At 59.6% G+C, this 21,893-nt stretch overlaps 2 protein-coding genes across 4 annotated transcripts; one reads left to right on the top strand and one right to left on the bottom strand.

The window, feature by feature from the left end:
* Window positions 1-336: 336 nt before the first annotated feature.
* On the top strand, window positions 337-5,753 carry NEFH (neurofilament heavy chain). The gene is made up of 4 exons (XM_074606789.1): window positions 337-1,139; window positions 2,107-2,306; window positions 3,045-3,169; window positions 3,536-5,753. Exons 1-4 carry the CDS (start codon window positions 347-349, stop codon window positions 5,208-5,210), a joined length of 2,793 nt encoding a protein of 930 aa, XP_074462890.1. The 5' UTR covers window positions 337-346; the 3' UTR covers window positions 5,211-5,753.
* Window positions 5,754-6,754: 1,001 nt separating this feature from the next.
* Window positions 6,755-21,824, bottom strand: THOC5 (THO complex subunit 5). 3 transcript variants are annotated; one of them, XM_074606790.1, is made up of 20 exons: window positions 21,351-21,824; window positions 20,317-20,430; window positions 19,511-19,654; window positions 18,747-18,860; window positions 17,979-18,076; window positions 17,212-17,358; window positions 14,656-14,770; window positions 14,015-14,147; window positions 12,857-12,934; window positions 12,469-12,509; window positions 11,457-11,556; window positions 11,077-11,185; window positions 9,454-9,555; window positions 9,075-9,171; window positions 8,626-8,740; window positions 7,999-8,102; window positions 7,828-7,915; window positions 7,576-7,691; window positions 7,179-7,369; window positions 6,755-6,960 (listed from the first exon to the last, which is right to left on the bottom strand). In XM_074606790.1, exons 1-20 carry the CDS (start codon window positions 21,822-21,824, stop codon window positions 6,897-6,899), a joined length of 2,544 nt encoding a protein of 847 aa, XP_074462891.1. In that variant the 3' UTR covers window positions 6,755-6,896. The 3 variants fall into 3 exon arrangements, with proteins under 3 accessions (XP_074462891.1, XP_074462892.1, XP_074462893.1); XM_074606791.1 differs by lacking the exon at window positions 21,351-21,824 and adding an exon at window positions 20,959-21,348; XM_074606792.1 differs by lacking the exons at window positions 20,317-20,430; window positions 21,351-21,824 and adding an exon at window positions 20,038-20,150.
* Between the last annotated feature and the right edge of the window lie 69 nt (window positions 21,825-21,893).

Below are 21,893 nucleotides of genomic sequence, written 5' to 3'. Positions count from 1 at the left end.
GGGGGTCTCCACTCCCTTCCAGGGTCCCACTCCCTTCCTGGTGCTTCCGTTCTCCTCCCGGAGGTCCCGTTCCCTTCCCGGGGGTCCCCACGCCCTTCCCGGGGGTCCTGCACTGTCCTGGAGGACCCTGGGGGGGTCCTCCCTCCCGTCTCGACTGGCCCCCGTTCTCTATCGCAGTTCCCTCTCCCCACAGGGCTGTGGCCGTGGGATGCTCCCCCCCCCCCCGCGGGGCTGCGGCGCGGGGCGGTGCCGGTGCCCATCCCCGTTGCCGGTGGCGGGGCGGAGCAGCCGCCCCGAGCCCTATAAAGCGGGCGGCGAGGGTGCCGCAGCGAGGGCGGGGGTCGTCATGAGCTTGATGCTGGAGACGCTGCTGGGCCCCCCAGGGGGGCTCCGCAAGGAGCCGGGCCGCGCTGCCCCGCGCTCCGCCGCCTCCAGCGGCTTCCACTCGTGGCCGGGCCCGGTGGTGGGGCGGGCTCGAGGCGGGGGGGCCGGCGGCGGCAGCGCGGCCGCTTCCTCCACCGAGAGCCTGGACTCGCTGAACGGTGAACCGCGGGCGCGGAACGAGAAGGAGCTGCTGCAGGCGCTGAACGATCGTTTCGCCGGTTACATCGAGCGGGTGCGGGCGCTGGAGCAGCAGAACCGGGCGCTGGCGGCGGAGGCGGCGGCGCTGCGGCAGCAGCAGGCCGGGCGCTCGGCCATGGGCGAGCTGTACGCGCGGGAGCTGCGCGACATGCGGGGGACCGTCCTGCGGCTGGGGGCCGAGAAGGGGCAGCTGCGGCTGGAACGATCGCGCCTGGCTGAGGACGTGGCCGCGCTGCGGGGGCGGCTGGAGGAGGAAGCCCGGCAGCGAAGCGAGCTGGAGGCGGCGGCTCGCGGGCTGGCCCAGCGCTCCGCGCAGGCGGAACGGGCGCGGGGGCCGCTGGAGGAGCGAGCCCGGGCCCTGCGGGAGGAAGCGGAGCTGCTGCGGAGGCAGCACCGGGCTGAGGTGGGCGCGTTGCTGCGCGGGGCTCGCCCCGAGCCCCCCGACGAGCCTCCCGCCGCCCTGCGCGCCGGGGTCACCGCCGCCCTCCGCGACCTGCGCGCCCAGCTGGAAGGCACGGCGGCTCGCAGCACCCTGCAGGCCGAGGAGTGGTTCCGCGGTGAGTTCCGCACCCCGCGGACCGCTCCGCCGGCAGCTCCGCCCCGGGGGGAGCGGGGAGCCCCCCCCATATATCCACCGCTCCGGGAGGGCGTTAGGGTAACCCCACCCCTGTCACCAGCTCCCCGGTGTCTCTGGGTATGTTGGCGAGCCCCCAGTGCGGGGGGAGGGTGACACGATTATTGCCCTGCCACCCCGCAAGTCTGTGGGGTGCCGCCCCCCTAATGCTGCGGGGGTCCCCCCCGGCTCGACCGAGGCCGGGAGTGTTTGCAGTGCACTGCGGGGAGGGGGTTAGAGCGCGGGGTGTGGGGGGGGAGGTGCCGCATCCCTGATGCGGGAGGGTGGGGGACAGGGAGTGTCCCTGCTGCACTACTGGGTGGGGCACTGCGGGGGGGAGATCGGCATCCCGAGGCTCAGCACCCATGGGCGGGGCGGGGTTCAGCACCCTGGAGAGCGGCAGTTCAGCACCACGGACAGCGATGGCTCAGCACTCTGGAGAGCGGCGGGCGCGGTGCTCCCCGCGGGCTCCGGGAGCAGCGGGCTCTGTCCCCGTCCCCGTCCCGTCCCCCGGGGTGGCCGCTGCGGCAAATTCCTCCCCCCCTTCCGACTCCCCCCGGGCCATAGCCGGGCGTGGCAAAGGCGGTGTGCATAGGGAGAGCAGGCGGCTCTTTAAGTCAGCGGGGTTGCGGCAGGAGCTGAAGGGGAGAGGGAGGTTTGCAGTGGATAAAGTCCAGGATGTCAAAACACAACCCCAACCCTCCCCCCTCCTCCCCCCACCCCGTCCTGCCCGGGCACCTTCACCCGCTGTCACAGTGCGAACAAGAGTGGGTGAAGCCGGCACACCCAGGGAGCCCCTGCAGAGGACATACACGCAGGGGATGTGCAGTCTTAAAGGATTTGACGTTCCCCAGGAAGGGCAGACTGCAGCCTGCCTCCCTCCCTGCAGCTTCTCCTTTCCCCTGTCGCAGTGAGGCTGGACAAGCTCTCGGAAGTTGCCAAGGTGAACACGGACGCCATCCGCTTGGCCCAGGAGGAGATCTGCGAGTACCGCCGCCAGCTCCAGTCCAAGACCACTGAGCTCGAAGCCCTCAAAGGGACCCAGGAGTCACTAGAGAGGCAGAGGCAGGACTCGGAGGAGCGCCATCATGCAGATGTCCTATCCTACCAGGTAATGTGATGCAATGGGCAGCATCCCAGACATCATCTGGTGGGGAGGGACCATCCAGTTGCCAGGGGGGAGGAGCACTGGTGCTTTGGCTTCAGAGATAGTGATGACTCAGGAAATATTTGAGTGGAAATACTCGGGGTTTTGTCTAGAGCCAGCCTTCCCCAGCTCCTAGTGATCAGGTACCCAGAGCCTGATGTTGCATCCCGACTGTTGTGTCCCTCACCCATGATGGAGCTGTCCCGTGTCTCTGCCGGGCTTTGAGCTGCCTGTGACACCACCGAACCATGTCCAGGGTTCAGGCTGTGTCTTGTGTCCCAGAGCTCGGAGCTGCTGCTCAATGCGGTGGCCATGGACTGAAACATTGTCCCCAGGGTGATGCCCCATCAGCCTCAGGCTGGGGTTTGGTGGCCACCAGACTCGACCAAGTCCTAGAAATGTTCCCACAGCTCACCCCTGTTGGAGGGAGGTCTGGGAGGTGGCTGGGGGCTCAGCTGATGTGGTGCAGGGCTCCTGCCAGTTCCCCCAAGGGAACTGGACATGCTGAAACAGCCCCTGGATGCGTCACCTTCCCTCCGTGTCTGCAGGGGGAGGCAGGTGCAGACCCCTCTGTGAGGGCACCCCAGGGCTGGGTGAGCAGTCTGTCCCTCCTCTGGAGACCAGGGGACTGTTTAGGGGTGCTGGGTCACTCTGCTCCTGGGGACTGTCCCCTCATGTCACTAATTGCTCTGTGTCCCGCAGGAAACCATCCAGCAGCTTGACAGCGAGCTGAGGAACACCAAGTGGGAGATGGCAGCTCAGCTCCGGGAATACCAGGATCTCCTCAACGTCAAAATGGCCTTGGACATTGAAATTGCTGCCTATAGGTATGGGGTGGGCAAGGGGAAGGTGAGAGGGTCTCAGCCAGTCCCTAGTGCTGGTGTCTCAGGGGATGCTCCTCGAGGGCCCTCACTAACACCCAGGCCCTTCTTGGTGAGATGCTTCCATCCTGAGACCATGGTGGGCAACATCCAGCTGGGTGAGCCAGCCCTGCACAGGGCTTGCAGAGAAAAGGGTGAGGAAACCTGCACAGCCCAGGGTGGAGGAGCAGGAGGGTCAGCCAGCACATCGAACGTGGGGCAAGGAGGGAGATGGAGCTGCAGGGCATGGCTGGCAGCTCCTGGTCATGGGAGGAGGGGAAAGCTGGGTGAGAAGCAATCCCTGACTGCCTTGCTCTGGTCTCTTCCTGGCAGAAAGCTCTTGGAAGGGGAGGAATATCGGATCGAGTCAGGCTTTGGGATGATCTCCTTCCCTGAGGTGGCCCCCAAAGCTCCCAGCATCACCACCAACATCAAGGTGAAGAGTGAGGAGAAGATCAAGGTGGTGGAAAAATCTGAGAAGGAGACAGTGATTGTGGAGGAGCAGACAGAGGAAATCCAGGTGACAGAGGAGGTCACAGAGGAGGAGGAGGCTGAGAAAGAGGCCGAAGAGGAGAAAGCTGAAGAGGAGGAGGAGGAAGAGAAAGCTGAAGCAGGGGGTGAAGAAGAGGAGGCCAAGTCTCCTGCAAAAGAAGAGGCCAAGTCCCCAGAGAAACCCAAGTCCCCCTCAAAGGAGGCGGCCAAGACTCCAGCCATCAAGTCCCCAGAAAAGCCACCAATGCCCTCAAAGGAAGACGCCAAAACCCCAACTGTCAAGTCCCCTGAAAAGCCCCCAGCCCCCTCAAAAGAAGAGGCCAAGAGCCCAGTTGTGAAGTCTCCAGAGAAACCTTCACCCCCCTCAAAGGAGGAGGCCAAGAGCCCAGCCGTGAAGTCCCCAGAGAAGCCCCCAACGCCCTCAAAAGAGGAGGCCAAGACTCCAGCTGTCAAATCTCCAGAAAAGCCACCAACCCCCTCAAAGGAGGAAGCCAAGATCCCAGCGGTGAAGTCCCCAGAGAAACCTGCCACCCCCTCAAAAGAGGAGGCCAAGACTCCCGCTGTCAAATCCCCAGAGAAACCCTCAACCCCCTTGAAAGAGGAGGCCAAGCCCCCAGCTGTGAAGTACCCAGAGCAACCTGCACCCCCCTCAAAAGAGGAGGCCAAGACTCCAGCTGTCAAATCCCCAGAAAAAACCCCAACCCCCTCTAAGGAGGAGGCCAAGACCCCAGCTGTGAAGTCCCCAGAGAAGCCCCCAACGCCCTCAAAAGAGGAGGCCAAGACCCCAGCTGTGAAGTCCCCAGAGAAGCCCCCAACCCCCTCAAAAGAGGAGGCCAAGACCCCAGCTGTGAAGTCCCCAGAGAAGCCCCCAACCCCCTCAAAAGAGGAGGCCAAGACCCCAGCTGTGAAGTCCCCAGAGAAGCCCCCAACCCCCTCAAAAGAGGAGGCCAAGACTCCAACCGTGAAGTCCCCTGAGAAAGTCAAGTCTCCTGCGAAGGAGGAGGCCAAATCCCCGCAGAAGGAAGCAGCCCCAGCCAAGGAGCCCACTCCCTCCCCTCCAAAGGAGCCGAAAGCCCCTGCGAAGGAAGAGCAGCCCAAGGAAGTGAAGGCTCCCTCCAAGCCCGAGAGCAGGAAAGAGGAAGCTCCCAAGAAAGATGTCCCAGCCAAGGTGGAGGAGAAGCCTAAAGAGAAGGCAGCTGCTGTGCCGGAGCCTCCAGCCCCACAGGTGAAGGAAGCCGCCAAGCCAAGCCCCAAACCTGCGGAAGAAGGAAAGGCTGAGAAGGAAGCTCCACCAAAACCTCAACAGGAGGTCAGCAAAGCAGCTGCGAAGGAGGCTGAGAAGCCAAAGGCCGAGGAGAAGGTGGAGGAGCCCAAGAAGGAGAAGGTGGAGGAGCCCAAAGCTAAAGCGAAACCCAAAGATGAGCCCAAAGCCAGTAAAGAGCCCCCCAAGACCGAGGCCCCCTCCAGCAAGGAGGGCAAAGCCCCGGAGCCGGTGCCCACTGCGGGGAAGAAGTGAGCAGAGCCCTGGGCGCTCAAGAGCACCTCTGGGTGCGGGAGCTGCTCCGCTCCCCTCTGACAGCGGGGCCCGGGGTAGGGACACCCCCACCCCGCGCCGGGCCAGGCTTTAACCTTAGCAATATGTCCGTGTGAGAGACGCAGCCCCTGGCGGCCCTGCCCCGGCGGGCTGGCCGATAGCTTCCCCAGCAGAATGTGATATACCCTGAGCGCCACATGTAAACACTTGAATTATAACCAAGGAGAAGAGACCTCCGGGGAACCGCCCGCCCTTCTCCAATAAGTGCATTTATTTAATGTATGTGCAATCGATGGATGAGTGCAACGCAGAGCTCTAGCTGCTTGAGATGGCAGCTGGCATGGTCCTTCCCCGGCCTGGAGGTGACAAGTGTCCCTCCCAGCGGTGACCCAGGCTGCAGCTGGCTTCGGTGGGAGAGGCTGGGCGCTGCAGGAACGCTCAGACACACACACGGTGCACTAGGAACCTCAGCCCACTGTTATTTGCTTTCTGTGCAATAACCAAATAAAAGTGCTTACGGAGACATCCCTGGCTCTGCTGGCCTCCTGTCTGGGGCTGGGGGAGGGCAGGAGGAAGAGATGGCGCAGGAAGGCAGGAAAGCCTGGCGGGGGGGGGGGGGGGGGGACGCTGGGATCTGTCACCCAGGGCTGGGGGGGTGACACAGGGTTTCCCAGGAGGGAAGCCCAGGTCTTGCTTGGGGCGAGTCCACCCCACAGCAGCCCCAAAGGCCTCTGTGTCCTTGGGGGGCTGCCTGCACGGGGGCTGGAAATAGGGCCAGCCCCTCCCATGCTCTGCAAAGGATTTCAGTATTTTTATTTTTTTTTTTCTTCCTTCCTTCCTTCCTTCTCTTTTTAAAGCGCTTTTCCCAAGGGGCTGGTAGGGCCTGGTTTAACCCGAGCGCTGCAGCACCGCCCTGCACTGCAGTACGGCACCAGCTGCAGGAGAGGGTCTGACAGCCTTCCCGGGGGGAGAAAACACATGGAGAGGCTGGCGGCCAGGAAGGACAATGACCTTAGGAGCCCTGACTCTGCCAGCAGGGAACAGAGAGGGGGAACAGCCCCAGGACCCCTCACAGCGCCCTCCAACCACCACCCAGCAGGGCGAGCCGGGGTGCTGGGGCTCCCACCCCATGCCCTGACCCGTCGCATGGTGCTATGAGGTCCTACGTCTCAGAGGACACCGCTCTGCTCCCCCGCTGCAAGCCAGGGAAGCAGCGAAGCTCCCCCCTCGTTGCGGGGTTTGTGCAGAGTCAGCTGGCTGTGGGCCAGCGCAGGCAAGGACAGGCTGCGGCTGCAGTGCGGGCTCCGGAAATGGGCTATTTTTAGCCATCTCAGTTTTTAGCTATCTCAGCTCCGCGGTTCCGAGGCCCTGCGGTGGGGAGGAAGGGGTGGAGGCAGGCAAGGGCATATAACAACAGCAAGACACTTGCCAGAGCCCAGCGACGTGGGACAGGGCTTGCTGCAGCCCCCGCTCCCCCCTGCCCCATCCCAGCCCTCTGCACTGACAAGGCATACACGCTCTTTTCCTTCACTTCAGCATTTAATCCCTTTAGCTACAAAACCTTCAAACGAAATCCAAAAGCTCGGAAAAGAAACGGAATTAGTGGGATGGGGACTGTCCTCCCGCATACAGGACGAGGCCCATTCCAGAGCGATGCCCAAGGGGTGCTCAGCGATGGCTGAAGAACCCCTGAGGGTAGTTGAACTTGAAGGGCTTCAGGCGCATGGGCCCCCTGGAAGAGGAGAAGAGGGAGAGGTTGACCCACAGGGGTCAGGAAGCCCACAGCACCCACAGAAAGGGCCTGGTCCTGGGGTACTGCCCAGCTGTGGGGGGCAGATCCCCACAGGCAGCTAAAGAAGGTTGACATCAGGTCAGGCAGGGCCACACGCCAGGGACAGCAGTGCCTGCACCCTCACCCCCACCCAGCCCCTCACCGCCCCAGGGTCTCACCTGACCAGACGCAGACACATCTTCTCCTGGGGAAACTCCTTGGGCCCCTCCACGCTGGTGTCGTGGGGCTCCGTCTCCAGGTAGACGTCCAGCACCATGCAGAGGCGCTGCAGCTGGTTGGTGAGGAGCTGGTAGCCCGGTTTGGGCCCCCACAGCTCCTTGTAGTTGACGTTGATCTCGCTCTCCATGGCCTGGCAGAGGGAACAGGATGGTGCAGGGTCGGGTCCCTGCTCTGCCCTCCCAGGACCTGCTGCTGCATCCAGCAGGTCTCGTGGGCCTGCCCTCAGCTGCCTGGCCACCAGCTCACCCCAACGGCTTGTTATGGACACAGAACTGCTGGGAACACCCCCCAAAAGCCAGCGGTTCTCCCAACTCCTCTCCCACCACCCCGGGTTACCCGAATGTTGTCATCGTTGCTGCTGGTTCGCTCTCCTTTCCAGTTCAGGCACAGGCTGAAGATGGGCGGCAGCGTGGAGTAACCAGGGTTCAGGACTACGGCAGCCTGGAGCTTGGCTGAACAGGGAAGAAACATCACCCACAGCCCATGGGGCCTCCAACTGGAGGGATGTCCCATGAAGACCCCCAGAAGCTGCCCTGGGAGTGTCTGCTGTGGGAATTAGCAATTGCCAGGGGAAGGAAACACGCCTACCTGTTCCCCTTTCTATGAGGGCCATGTAGTAGAGGTGAGTGTCTTCAGCCAAGCCAGCCTCTATCACATCTTTGGTGTAGGGCAGCTCCTGTGAGGAGAGACAAGAGGAGTGAGCAGCTGCCAGCGCCGTGCGGGAGCTGGAAGGGATACGGCCACACGCTCGGCACCTACCGCGTAATCTTCATAGGGAATGGCAGCCCACTTCACCAGGCGTGAGACGATCTTGGCAGGGAAGAGATGCTGGCACTCGCTGGAGACTGGCACAACGCCATGCTCTGAAACCAAGGACAAGGCCACCTGAGCAGGGGAGGGCTGGGGACAGAGTTCTGTCACTGTCCTGTGGGCAGGGATGCTCCAAAATAAAGACCTGAGGACACCCTTATCCTTCTGACACCTTCATCGGGAGCCCAGAGAGGAGCAGGGGAGGCCTCGGCTGCAATCCCACTGGAGCTCACAGCCCTGGCAGCGCACGCCTGGCCTGCTCCACAGGCGCACGACACGTGTGGGTGTGTCGTTCACCCCCCACCACAGCCCAAATCAGTTCCCAGTGCAGGGATGGCCAGTCCCAAAGGGGCGCTGGGGATCAAGACGGGGCACAGCCTTCCTCTCCCACCCAAAATACGGCAGCCCTCGCAGCCCTGCTACCACCAAGGACAGACAGAATGACTGGGAATGCTGAGGGTGGCACTGCAGATCTGTAGCACCGTTAAAGGTGACATCAGTCAGGTCTCTTCTGCAGAAGGACCCTGCTACTGTACTCCCCGTCCCCAGGCATGGGGTGGGGAGCCTGGCACTCACCAAGCGACGCAAACTGCTTGTGGAGAGCCAGGCGGGACTGCAGCCTTGTCCGCAGCAGCTTCACAGTCAGCTCCATGTGGCTGGCGCTCAGCGAGTTGTCCGCAGTCACTGTGTGCTGTGGACAGGAGGGGCTGTCACTGCCATGCCAGCCTGCAGGTCCCCACGCTCCAGGAGCCACCCCACTCAGCCACGGGGACAGGCACACACTCAGAGCACTGCTCAGTGCCCGTAACGGGGCTTAAACTATCACATGTGGGAGATAAAATACGTTGGTGTGGCCTCACTGCACGGATTCACCCCAACCGAGCCTGTTCCAGCCAAGGGCAAGTTGTGGTTTGGGAAGGGCTGGTGCCAGCTCTAGGGGGACAGTACAGGACATAACTGTCCAACAAAACCTCCCCAAACCCCATTTTGACTTTCTGGTGGAGAAGAAAGGGGGTGTGACATGCCTGAGGCTGATCCTTGGGGAAATGCAGGCCGCCCAGCTTCTGCACCCACACGTAAGGGTGCCCCAGCTCTGTCACGTAGTCGCTCAAGGTCAGAATGCTGCGGGGACAACGAGAAAGGGTTATGCCACCCCAGAGCTTCCCCCCCGTCCCTCCACCACCCGGCCTGCAAGCGAGCTGGAGGGAGCAGGTACTTCTTCATCTGCACCCCAAGTTGTGCCCAAAAAGCCCCCCTGGTGCTGACTGGCAGGACACTGGCCTCCCAGCTGCTGAGCCACCCCCCCGACAAGCTGGGGAGGGCTGTGCCGTGTGGGGAGCAGGTTAGCCACGCCAACCGCCTGGGCAAAGCTGCCCCAGCTGCGTGGGTCAGCGCCCCACTCACCCCACTTTATCAAACTGGAACTGGTTGGCTGGGTTGGGCGTTTTCCTCCCGTGGTCTCCTGGATAGAGGCAGTTCAGGAGGGAGTCCGGGGAGAGCAGGTCACTGGCAGGAGGAAGAAAGAGATTAATCAGCAGCAGCCCCGGCTCCATGTCTCTCTGGGATGGCCACTAGCAGGCTCTGAGCCCAGAAAAGGGGATTGTGAGCTCTACAAGGTGGGTTTGAAGACCAGAATGGCCTTCTCCTAGTTACAATCCAAAAGAAGATCTGTTTCCTCCCTGGCTGTAAAGATGACAAAAAGCACAGAGCACCAGCTCCCTGGTTTCCCAGGAAGCTGCTCACTCCAGTGCATTAACTCTGAAACCTGCTGATAGAGAAAACATCGCCAGCATAAGCAGGGCACAGCCTGATGGCTGTTTGCCACCCAACAAGCTTAAGCAGAGGAATTCTGCTTAATGAAATAAAATTCTTCACGTCTGACCGTACTCACAAGCCTGACCAAGCATAAAGGGCTGAAGGATTTGGCTCAAGCCAGAGCCTCACTGGTTTCGGGTATGGCAGCCAAGGGCAGCTGCGAGGGAGGGAACACCCTGCACATGGGAACCCTGCAGAGAGGCTCTAGCTGCTGTCACGGAGGGGTTTGGGTACCCACAGGGAAAAAGAGAACCCCAAGAGGATTGGGAGGCCTCACATGGGACAGACTAGGAGGCAGCACTTGCTCCCAAGTAGCCCAAACCAGCCTCTACCACCTCCCTCTTCCACAGACACCTCCTCCTGGTCTGGGGAGGGCCACCAGAGAGCTGGCAGCTGATCAGAACTCCCTGGGCAGGCTCCCACAGCTGCCATTTCAGCTGTTCCTCACACAAATCAGGCTCCACCAGTCTCGGGGGAGGCTAGGGAGAGACAGCCGCATCTCCGGCACTCAAGACAAGGTGACTTGCAGAGCAAGCAGGTGAAGGGAGCTGCCAGGCACAGGCTGCAGGAGGGAGGAAAGCAGTTGAGCTGCGACAGAGTGATTGAATGTGACAAGCAGGAGAGGTTCTCCCCCAGCTCCTGACAGGTCTGGCACCACTCCCCTAAGAGGTTCCCAACCTCCCTGCCCCTGGCTTGTTGCGACAAAGAGGAGGATGCTCCTGCCTGGGCTGCAGCAGCCTGGCAGGGCCCTGGAGCTAAGGGGAAGGATACCACAGGGCAGGAGAGTGGACCACCTTGAGAGTGCTCCCCAGAGACAGAGATGCAGCTATGCTCGTTGGGGTCTCCTTTGCCCATCAAAGGACAAGCCAAGACAGCACTTTGAAACTGCAGCTCTACACAAAGGCCCCTAAGGTGCCCCAGGCAAGGTAGGACATGGGACTAAGATTAAAACCTCACCTACTGGGAGCTGGCAGCTGGGCATGGAGTGCCTGGGTGCACTGGGTGCAGGAGCTACGGCTCAGCAGAGGGACATCGCCACTGCATGCTGCTATTGGCACTACATCGCTCTGCCCGCGGGTGACTGTTCAGAGCATGGCAGGACACCAGGGCAGGGTGCTCACGGCAAGCGGAGGGGTTGCTGCCAGATGAGCTCCGGGCTAGGAATGACACCGCAGTCAGCCCTGGGCTCAGTGTCCCCAGGGCTCTCCTTACCCGGCACTGATGGCAGTTGTCATCTCAACAGCAGTGGTCACCTTGGCTTTCACCGTCATGACGTTGAGGTTCATCAGGTAGTAGAAGGTCAGATGAAGCACATTCTCATCTGCGCCAAAAGAAAAGGGGCAATGTTGCTGTCTGCTCTAGCTCAGAGCACTCTGCAGAGGGGGATGTATGTGCTCCCCTGCTAGGACAACAGTTCAGTCTCCCCTGGAAGGCCATGCTCATCCCTGCTGGGGCAGCAGGGCTGAGGGCAGAAAAGCGTCTCTGCATCCAGAGCTCTCCCTGAGGATCCCAAGCTGCTGCTGGGTTGCTCCCTGACCTGCTACCACACACCCTTCTCCACTCTCCACCAAGGGCCACCAAACCCCACTCACCTTTACACTTCAGGTCGACGGTGACAGACAAGGGGTGCCGCTTGAGCATCTCCTTGCGCTTGTCATCCAGCTGCACGCCCAGGGTAGGCCTGCGCCGCTTCTGGATAGGGCGAAACAGAACTGTCAGACCCTTCTCCTGCTCCTCAGGAACCTTCAGCCCCTACTCTCCCACTGCTCGTCCCTTCCCACCAATCTAGTTCCCCAATCTGCCAGCGCAGCAGACACAGAGCAGCCCTGGAAAGGGAAGGGAGTAGGAAACCCTTGCCCTGCTGCAGGGCAAGGACAAACCACCTCTGGTTCCTGTCATTCCTTCAGCTCCCAGGAGTGTCCCTGCCCTCTGAGATGGCGTCAAGGACCTGCTGGCCCCAAAAGCTTCCCCACCATCAGGGACAGAAGCTGAGGCCCTTCTCTTTACTCCTCCCCACAGCAACAGCCCAATACACCAGGCGCTGCTGCTGGGTGGTGGGGAGTGGTGGCACCCACCTCCCGTGGGCTTCCATGCTGGGGGCAGCCAGCACCTACAGCCTCTCCCCAGCATCCTGAAGAACAACCTGCAGGACCTAAATGCCACCCCGAGGGAGCACCGAACAATCCCTGGGGCAGAGCTCAGCTCAACACTTTTGGCAGATGGCAGGGGATGGACACACATCCCTGCTCTCCGGATGCCAGCCTCCCCGGCCCGAGGCTATTTATACAAAGTGGAACAGCTCCAGCCGGAGAGCTGCAAGGCGGCTGTCGCTGCCGAGTGGGATGCGAGCATGGCGGGATGTGAGCGAGGCAGATTTGTAACCTGGCTCTCCTGCATTCGGGACAGAAACTGGAAATGGCACCTCTCTCCTCCCAAGGAAGAGCTGGGTTTAACGCCAGTGCACCTCCACACATGCTCCCAGCAGGTAAGGACCAGTTCCCAGACCCACCAAGGCCCAGCACCTCTCAGCTAGCAGGCACAGATCGGTTTGCTCATGATACAATGTTGGGAGAGGACACAGAAGGGGACAGTGCTATCCCTTACCGTGGTCTGCTCCTCCTCCGCGTCAGAATCGCTTTCATCATCTGCACAAAAGACAGGGGTGTAAGCGGGGACCGCCTGGGGCTCAGCAGCTTTCCCACAACCAGCAGAACTACCACCCCTTCCTCCAGGACCACAACTTCCACAGACATCACCGGCCCCGCAAAAGCAGGGTGCAGACACACGGGAACAGGTCCCCAGTACTAGGGGTCATCCCCAACAGATGCGGGGCTGTGAACATCTCTCAGGAAGGAGGAGCTGGGGACAGAGGGACTCAGCTGCCAGGGTCTTCATCCAGCAGCGCAGACACCAGGCACCGCGCCATTGCAGCACCCACTCGCTTGTCTACCCACCCCCTCTGCCTGCCTGTGGCAACACCACCCCAACTCACCCTGCGAGTCCTCAGGTGGCTTGTACAGGGCTTTGGCTTCCTCTACGCTCCCTTCAATGGCCACAACAAGCTTCTTATCTACAGAGGAAACATGAAAACTAAGCTACAAACCCCACTTGTGTATGGGAAGGCAGTTAGAAGGAGCCCTGCCCCAGAAAGCTCCCACTTTGTGGCTGCACGAGGCAGAGCCACTTGAGCTTCCTCTGGACAGGAAGGGTCAGTGGGAACAGGCAATTTTCCAGAGGGCTCTGTGGGGCCACCGCAGCGCTGCATCTCCTGGGTAGGGTGGGGTCATAGGAGGGGAAAATGCTGGGCTTTGAGGGACTGTCCCTGGAAACCATAAAGGCCAAATCTTTATCAAGAGCCGAGAGGGGCTGGGGTATGGCTGGCACAAGCAGAGAGCGAGGAGCTGTGTCATCATGGTCGCAGATCCCTGTTAGCAGGGACCTGGTGTGGCCAAGTGCCACAGTGTGGTCCTTCCATGCTCCTCTGCCGCCTGCCCCACTCCCAGGGCGGCCTGAGAGCAGGTGACATTGCAGTGCTCACGCTATGCTGCAGCCCTCTCCGCATAGGAGATGCGGGACAGCCCGGGGGAGATATTCCTGAGCCCTGCTGGAAAATCCCTCCTGACTCAGGGAGGTTTCAGAAAGCCCCTCAAAATACAAAGCTGCCTTAAGGGATGAAGACTTTCAGGTGAGCTGCGGGGAAGGGCCTCTGCAAGGGCAGGCAGAGGTACTGCCTGCTCTGGAGTCACCATCACCCACGGGTGGCACCACATAGCACCCACCCCATGGGGTGACAGCTCTCAGGAGGTCGTGTCAGCACCGAGCCAGCTTGCAGGCTGCAGGAACGTCCCGGCCGACCTTGAGAAGCAGGGCAGAGGTGGGAAGTGAGCTTCCCAAGCAGTTCTTCCAGCAAGGGAGCTGAGCAAACAAGGTTTCAAATGCTGCTGCCTCATTGTGCCTGGCCATGGGGCCACCCTGCTGCTCTGGGCTCAGCAGAATCCAGCAGATGGGACGAAAAGGACCTCCCAAAGCGTCCCCAAAGCAGTGCTCTTAGTGAAATCCGGCCCGTGGGGGGAGCATTGCCCCCCAGTCCCAGATGATGACAGCCCTTTGCAGTGTCACTGAGGACTGCGCTCTCCCCCTTGGTGCTCACCGCAGGCCTGACCGTAGGCACTGGCTTGAACGAAGAGAACGTAGAGAGGCGGCGGGAGGTGTCGGGCTGTCTCGTACTGTTTGTGTGCCTGGTCAAAAGGCATGAAGAGATACTCCTGGACAGGCAGGGAGGCCTGGGGGAAGAAGAGGGCTAACCTTCGTCACTAGGAACAGAACACTTCGCCCTCCTCACCCCCTCCTTTAACCCCAAGCGGGGACTGGAAACCAGCACAGCAGCTGTGGTGCAGGGTTAAATGCAGCCATGGGCACAGTGAGCCCCCAGAGAAGGGCTGGCAGCTCTCCTTTGCTGGAAAACTTTTGGATCTGAAAATAACCCAGTTCCTTCTCCTGTTCTTCCCTCCCAAGGCAATCACAAGAGGCTGGAACCGAATTATCACTCTCCAGGGAAAGGCCCATTTAGTGACTCCTCCATCTGCAGTTCTGCAGCAATTGCCGCATAAACAAGGAGACTCCGGAGGAGTCTTGGCATGAGGCAGATCTACCCCTCGTCCATGCTGACTGGAAGCAAAATGCCTCCAAAGCAGAATCAGCCTGGGCGTTGCACCTCTCTAACACAGCCCTCAGAGTGTGATCCCAGCGTGGCCCCAGAGGCATGCTCCCCTCCCTGCAGAGCTCGAGTACCTGCATGATGCTGTTGAGTCGAGGCTGGAGGCTACTCAGATACTCCTTCTTCACCTCGATCTCCTTCAGGATCTTCTCCTTGCTGGTCAGGCACTCCTTGTACTTCTCTGCCAGCCTAGGGGTGGGAATTCGGTTACTGCCACGCATCACAGCTATAAAGCCTGCCAGGGTCCACCTGGGGACCCAGAACAGGCAAAAGTCGCTGCAGGAACCAGGAGAGCTCAGACATGGTGACAGACAAAGAGTTCTTAATGTCAAGGGCAAATGGAAGCAGAAAAGAACTGATTAGAGCTAGAAAATGAACAGGGAGAGAAAGTGGAAGCTCAGCCTTGTGCTGTGCTCCAAAAAGGGACAGCAACCGGATCTTCCCTCTGCTCTCACACCAAGCCCTGTGCCAGCAGCCACGCCAACGGAGCCCTGCTGACCCCACCAAGCTCCTGAAGAGGCTTTTCCACTTCATATCACCAGAGCCACTTCATGTCACATCAACTCCTTAGTTAAACTCATGGAAGTCGAGGTTTAATACACCAGCAAGTGCTCCTCCATAACTGGGTAGAAAGCCCAGGAAAACGCAAGTTCACCATGACCCTCCAAGCCCTGGATACGCTTGTGTTTAGGGAGAACATGTTAAATCTCCGTATTGCTGTTGATGGCAGGAGCAGGGAAAGCTGGGTATGGATGTCTGCTGCCCAGGAAAAGCCATCACCATGGCAGGGGGAGCAGCGGTTTGGGGAACTCATGCACTCTCCTCTCAGGACCCTGCTCCCCACCAGACAAGAGCACCCACAGTACAGAGGAACCCCCTCTGAGGGGGAACAACAGCCCTGACGTTGCAGGACTGAAACGCTTTTGTTTCCAAGCAAAACTATATTTGTCTTGGGTCAACACCCCCCAACAGGCTCCTATACAACACAGTTTTGGAGTCCAGCTTACAGACATCTCAACCGAGCTCCCCAAGCTAGTGAGAGCAGCAAAGATCCCTGTAACACCATTCAAGAAGCACCTTTCATAATAAAGTCCAAGGTAAATCCAGTACTCCGCAATGTGACAGTTACAGATGGACATCAACAACCCCATCAGCATCAGAAAGTGATCAAAGCACTACCAACATCTGCTCCTGAGGCAGCTGAAGTGGCTACTTCCCACCACAACAGTGGTAAGAGGTCCCCTAGATACTGTGGGGTGAGGACTCAGAATTGCAAGGCTTCTCAGCAATTCAACGGGCAACTGCGGGTCAGGCTCAGTTCAGCTCAGCTCATCTCAACCTCTTCGCAGTTTGCAATGAACAATCATTTTTAAGGAAAATCCTCAGGAGAATCTCCAGGTTGAACACTCCTCTGCAAGCGTGTGCCGCAGGTGGAGCCGTCCGGAGGATCTTGGCTGCAGAGCCAAAGAGATGCCTTTCACCAGGCAGAAGCAGCTGGGTTTGACGTGAAGGGTCTGGGAGAGGTGAAGCATGAGGCTTTAGAGCCACCCAGCACCCATCCGCAGCACCTCTCATTAGTCTGCTCTGCTGAGCTGCCCTGCTCATGCAGACCTATTGGCAGGCTCAGGCTGACCCTTCTAGAAGGTTGGTCTCTGGCTGAAAAAGCTGCTGACCGTTATCAAAACACAGGAACATTCTGTCATATTTGCTTTTTGCATGGGCAAAGAGTCGACAGAGCAGCTGAGCCACCTGGCCTGTGCCAGCTGAGGGACCACGGGGGTTAGAGCCTGCATTGAGGAGGTGGTTGCCAGCACCAGGACAACAGTGTCCGTCACAGCTCAGCTGCGATAGCAGCTCCCCACCGTGGCAAGCGTGAGGAGCACAGGCAGGCAGGAACAGCAGCAGCACCAGCTTGGCTTAATTTCACTCCTCGCACCACCGCACAGCAGACAAAACAGGGATCGCTTCGCCCTGCGTGACACATCTTGCAGAACCACGTTCTGGATGGAAGCACATAACTTCCCACCCTTCAATATCACCCCTATGGTGGGCAGCGTCCCCGTTCCCTTCTGCAAAAGCCTCCAAGCAGACACCAGGGAAATGTCAAGCTATAAAATTAATTTTCTTCCTTTGATACCCAAGAGCCAGCGCTGATGTTCACTGCCTCGGTGAGAGAACTTGTGTGGGCTTATCAGGAGAGCCAAGAGGCCTTTGTTGTCATCAGCCAGAGCACACAGCGCAGCCCCAGCCAGGCAGCCCCTCTCGCCCAGCAGCTGCAGTTGGCTCAGAGCTTCTCTCACACTGGTTTGGAGGTTTCTCTGCTCCCCAGGATCCCCGGGGCCCTCCTTAATCAGGCAAGTGCAAGAAAACTCTGTGATCTATGAAACAAGGATCCTGCCAAGCCCAGCTCCACACACAGAGTGATCCTCCACGCCAAGGGCTCAGTCACACAATAAATCTGTCGCCTGTTCTACACTGACTATTTCAAGAGGGTGTTAAAACCTTTATCACCCACGTTTGCTTCACTGTGCAGCTCACTCCTGGGGTCTGCCAAGAGCCCCACAGCTCAGCACACGCCACGTGCTCAGCGCTGGACAGGCTGACACCAAACTGAGACGCCGCAGACCCACCTCTTGCGCTGCTCCAGCTCCCAGTCCAGGCGGGCCAGGGTCTGCTGGTGGGGCTCAGACAGGGTGATGGCAGGCCGGCTGATTTCAGGGGGGGCCTCTTTGTAAAACTCCTCCAGGCTCACCAGTTCGATCTCCTCATGTTTTGACCTGCAAGGACAGATGGATCAGGTCAGGGAAAGGTGGGAAATGCTGCAGCGCGGCCAAACTCAACCATGTCTCACACAAGAGCGGTCAATGCCAATGTCCCATGCCCCGGCTTCACTCTGCTATGCGAAACACCACAGCATCAGCGAGCTGAACTGCAGCAGAGCTCAGCAGAGGAGAGAAAGGTCAGAACAGGGTCCCTCCTTTCACAGAGACACCTTCCCTGCACAGTTAACCAAAGCGCTGTTTGAGGCAGCAGTCTAAATACAGCCTTCCTGGCAGCAGCTCAGAGTGCTGCCTATGCAACGGGCATGATGGAAGGCTTGGCTTTTAGAGGAAAACTCCTGATATATGGAGGCCAGTGAGTCCTTGAAGAAATTTCCTCTTCCACTGTCCCTCTGTCACAACAGATGCCTTCTTCCCTCCTCCTTACACAAGCCTCTTTCCCTGTGTCTCAGCACAAGAACTCTGAGACACTCCGTCTTTCCTGCACGGAGGCATCTGGAAAACTCGCTCTCCTCCCACAGCCACCTCAGGCAACGTGACGAGAGATTCCAAATGTTCGAGGCCTCCATCCCACCTCAGACACACCATCCCTCCCTCTCCTCCCAGGCCAAACTCACTTGAACTCCAGGCATTTAGTGATCTCTTTCTGCAGGTGCATCACCTCATAGAGCAAGTTCTGGAGCTGCAGATGATACGCGTCGACCTTCTGCTTTGCCTGAAAGACCGACACAGCAGGGGATGAAGCTCTTTTACCTCCCTCCCCGCAAACACACCCCACAGGAGAGTCACCAATACACCACCCCTCACGATATCAGCTAGGGATGGCAGGTTTTAGGGTATGCAACAATTTTGGGGGGGGGAGGGGGGTAAAAAGACATTTTCAAGGGCTGGGAAAGCAAACGGTCATCACGTCAAACTGGTTCTGCTCTGGAGGCAGCACATTTTGGGGACAAGGCACAGAACAGGGGAGAGCTGCTGGGGCACATGGGCTGAGTCCCCTCCCGTCTCCATGCCTCAGTGGTACAATGAAAATACGCGTTCTTCATGAACTGTGAAAAGCTCTACGAGATGTCTGGGTTAGGAGCTTTGGGGCCAACCATATACACATTTCTCAGGCCTGCAGCACACCAGACTCTCGAGACAGAGCTTTCTGACTCCCTGTTACATTTGAGGCAGAAAGATACAGCACTCCTTCATCACGCATTATAATTACAGGTTCTACTTCATTGCAGTAGACTCTCCCAATCAACCTCTAATTCAAAACCCCAGTCCCGGCTGGTGTTTAATTCCTCTCACACATCCATACCCAGACCCGTCAGAAATGGCACCATCTCAGATCCCACTAAATTCCGACCCATATCGGTCACCCCCCAGCCCTGCTGTACCTCGTGGGTTTGATCTCTCCCTTTCTTCAGCCGAATATGAGCCAGCCGGTTGAGCTTCTTTAGGGTCATGAAGTGGACGCAGCTCTGAATCCGCCGCTCGTCGATCTCCGAAGCCTGAGTGGCAGGAGAGAGGAGTCTGAAGCAGGAGAGATGACTGGCACCACAAAGACCCTTTACTGCAGGGACTTCCTGTGAGTCCCGTCACAAAGGGGGCTCCGCGCTTCATTGTGGAGCCACAAATCATGTCCCTAATGCTTCTGAGGGAGCCTCCCACTGCCATACTCGCAAGTCACTTGCTAGAAATAATTGGGGGGGGGGGGGGGTGTCTGGGCTCACTCTAGTGACTTTTCTTGGCAGTAGGAAGAGAGGTATTTGAGCCTGACATGCCCATAATACCACACAGAGGACAGCACAGGCAGCTGCAGCACAAACCTTTCCCAGCCACGACAGAGCTGCCGGGCCCCTGTGGGACAGCGAGAGCCTGGCCACCCCTGCTGCGGTCAGGAGGGGCTCAATTCCTCCCCCAGGAGCCCCCAACCCATCAGGAGCCCAGACACACTTTAGAAGAACACAGTCTGTGTAATATCTGCTCAGTCAAGAGCGATGCCTCAGCTAAATCATATTTTACTTCATTTAAGGGAGGATGTTCCATTTTCCTGACTCCCCCCAGAAGATGGCGTAGCTTCTGCTCCCGTTCCTTTCAGATTAAGGAAAGACATCAAAGAACAGAACACATTAAATCAAGCACCGAGGCTTCTCCTTACATTGTCCTTGATGCCTCTGCTCTTCAGCTCCTGGATTTCTGCCATCAGTCTCTGAAGCTCCTGGCAAGTCTCTCTGTAGAGTTCGTAGTCTTTGATAGGGTCCCGGAGATCCACCTCGCACTCCTCACTGTAGTACCTAACATCCTGCAAAGGCAGAAAGCGCCTTCTGCGGCTCATTCCTTCCACCTTCCCTGGAAAGGCCACTAGGAAACAAACTGCTTGGTCCCAATTCCTGGCTCTGTCTGTTAATCCCACACCTGAGGAGACTTTATACGCTGGAAGAGGACTCGGTTAACCATGCCAGACAAACACCACCAGGCATTAAAATGCCTAGGAAGTTCAGGCTGCCTTTTACATAGTTATAAATTTAAACTGTTAAAATCCTGCACCAGCGCGTCTATGTGGCTACAGAGGATAAACCAGGAAGGTGATTATGTCTTCAATCCCTATTCCCACTTTGGCTGAACCCCAGTTACCCTGATGCTTGCGGGAGTGTTTTAAGGCAACTGGCAAACCCCCCGCGAGACCTTTCAGCCTTGTGCTCACTCTCCCTGTAACTCCAGAGAAGCATTTGACTCCTTGAGCACTGTGTTTCCTGAAGGAGACAGGAGCAGGTTCAGAAATTCAGAGCTGGAGTTTCAGAGGCATTGGGAGCTGGCTCAGCTCTGGGGGAACAGTCCCACAACTTCCTGAAGGGGAGAATAAGGCCAGTGAAGAGCCCTTTGTAAGGCAGGAGGACACAAGCACCCTGCTGCAGCATGCAGGCTCTGTCTGTGGGGCCATGGAGAGGCAGCCGGGCACTCTACCTGGTCGGCATCAGCCTTGCTCCGCTTGCCCTCCTGTGGGCCCCCATCCGTGCGGATCACCTTGGGTTTCCTCTTCTTGCTGGAGTCTGATGACATGGTGCTGCCAGTCAAGGACTGGGGGAGAAAAGGCAAAGCTGTCGTTCATGGGGTGCCGAAGCTGCCTGGGATCGGGGTTATCCAGTGCTCCCTTCCGCCAGCCTGCCTTGGGCTCTGCAGCCTCCCAGCCCAGACAGTCCCTGTGCCTCTTCCCCACCCTACACCCCCCATCTTCCTCCCTGCCCACCCAGTCCCAGGCCTTCTCCCCTCCAGCTTCCCTCATCCCACCTCTCAACCCCCCCAGACCCCCAACATAAGCCTAATAGCCTCTGCTCCTCCAGAGCCCCCCAGACTCCCAGCACACCAGGTCCAGGGTCCTCTGCTCCTCCAGATCCCCACTACACTGGGCCTGGGGGCCTCCACTCCTCCAGAGCCCCCCAACACCCCCAACATACTGGGCCTGGGGGCCTCTATTCCTTCAGAGTCATCCAGATCCCCAGCACACCGGGCCCAGGGACCTACGCTCTTCCAGAGCCCCCCGGACATCCAGTACACCGGGCCCGGGGGCCTCTACTCCTCCGGAGCCACCCCTGACCCTCAGCACACCTGATCTGGGGGCCTCCGCTCCACTGGAGCCACCCCCGACCTTCAGCACACCAGGCCCGGGGACTTCCGCTCCTCCAGAGCCCCCAGACCCCATCACACCAGATCTGGGGACCTCTACTCCTCCAGAGCCCCCTCAGACCCCCAGCACACCGGGCCTGGGGACCTCCACTCCTCCAGAGCCCCCCGCGACCCTCAGCACACCGGGCCTCCGCTCCACTGGAGCCACCCCCGACCCTCAGCACACAGGATCTGGGGGCCTCCGGAGCCCCCCCAGGGCCCCAGCACGCCGGGCCCGGGGGCCTCTGTTCCACCGGAGCCGCCCCAGACTCCCAACGCCGTGTCCCCCCCACCTTAACTCGACCCCGTCCCGGTGGCCCCCCCACCCCGCTCACCGCGCCGCTCGCCTCAGCGCTGCCCGGAAATGACGCCAGCGGAGCAAACGAGAGCGGCGCAGAGCGGCGCCCGTGAAAGGCGCCCCCTAGCGGACACTCCCTCCCTGCGGAGGACCGCGAGCAACGAGCGGCGGGGGGCGGGGCCTGGCTAAAGGGGCGGGGCCTGGCTAAAGGGGCGGGGGCACCGCCCGCATTGACCAGCCCCGCTGGCGGGGGGCGGGGGGAGCGGGTCCCTCCGTGGTGGGGACACGCGTGGGCCGGGGGTATCCATGGGCTGGGGTGGGGGGGTAAACAGTATGGGGACCCCAGTGGGGCTGGGGGGGGGACACGGTATGGGGTCCCTAGTGAGGATGGGGGTATCCATGGGTCTGGGGGGTCCCCAGTGGGACTGGGAGTATCCATGGGCTTGGGGGGGGGAGGACATGGTATGGGGTCCCCAGTGGGGCTGCGAGTCTCCATGGGCTGGGGGGGCATGGTATGGGGTCCCCAGTGGCACTGGGGGCAAACAGGAGCTTGGGGGGGAACCTCAGTGTATCGGGGCAC

This window comes from Larus michahellis, chromosome 13 (assembly GCF_964199755.1).
Source record: "Larus michahellis chromosome 13, bLarMic1.1, whole genome shotgun sequence".
NCBI classification, from domain to species: Eukaryota; Metazoa; Chordata; class Aves; order Charadriiformes; family Laridae; genus Larus; species Larus michahellis.
Note: the sequence above shows the minus strand (reverse complement) of the source record. Positions and strands in the feature narration are given on the sequence as shown.

What these genes read in the sequence shown, in the direction of transcription:
- NEFH (XM_074606789.1), top strand. Translation starts at nt 347, where the DNA reads ATGAGCTTGATGCTGGAGACGCTGCTGGGCCCCCCAGGGGGGCTCCGC. An exon ending in GGCCGAGGAGTGGTTCCGCG is followed by an intron (nt 1,140 to 2,106) that starts GTGAGTTCCGCA and finishes CCCCTGTCGCAG; the next exon opens with TGAGGCTGGACAAGCTCTCG. An exon ending in CAGATGTCCTATCCTACCAG is followed by an intron (nt 2,307 to 3,044) that starts GTAATGTGATGC and finishes TGTGTCCCGCAG; the next exon opens with GAAACCATCCAGCAGCTTGA.
- THOC5 (XM_074606790.1), bottom strand. Translation starts at nt 21,824, where the DNA reads ATGCCCCCCCAGCCCATGGAGACTCGCAGCCCCACTGGGGACCCCATA. An exon ending in GCCACCTGAGGACTCGCAGG is followed by an intron (nt 12,510 to 12,856) that starts GTGAGTTGGGGT and finishes TCTTTTGTGCAG; the next exon opens with ATGATGAAAGCGATTCTGAC. An exon ending in GCAACGATGACAACATTCGG is followed by an intron (nt 7,370 to 7,575) that starts GTAACCCGGGGT and finishes TCCCTCTGCCAG; the next exon opens with GCCATGGAGAGCGAGATCAA.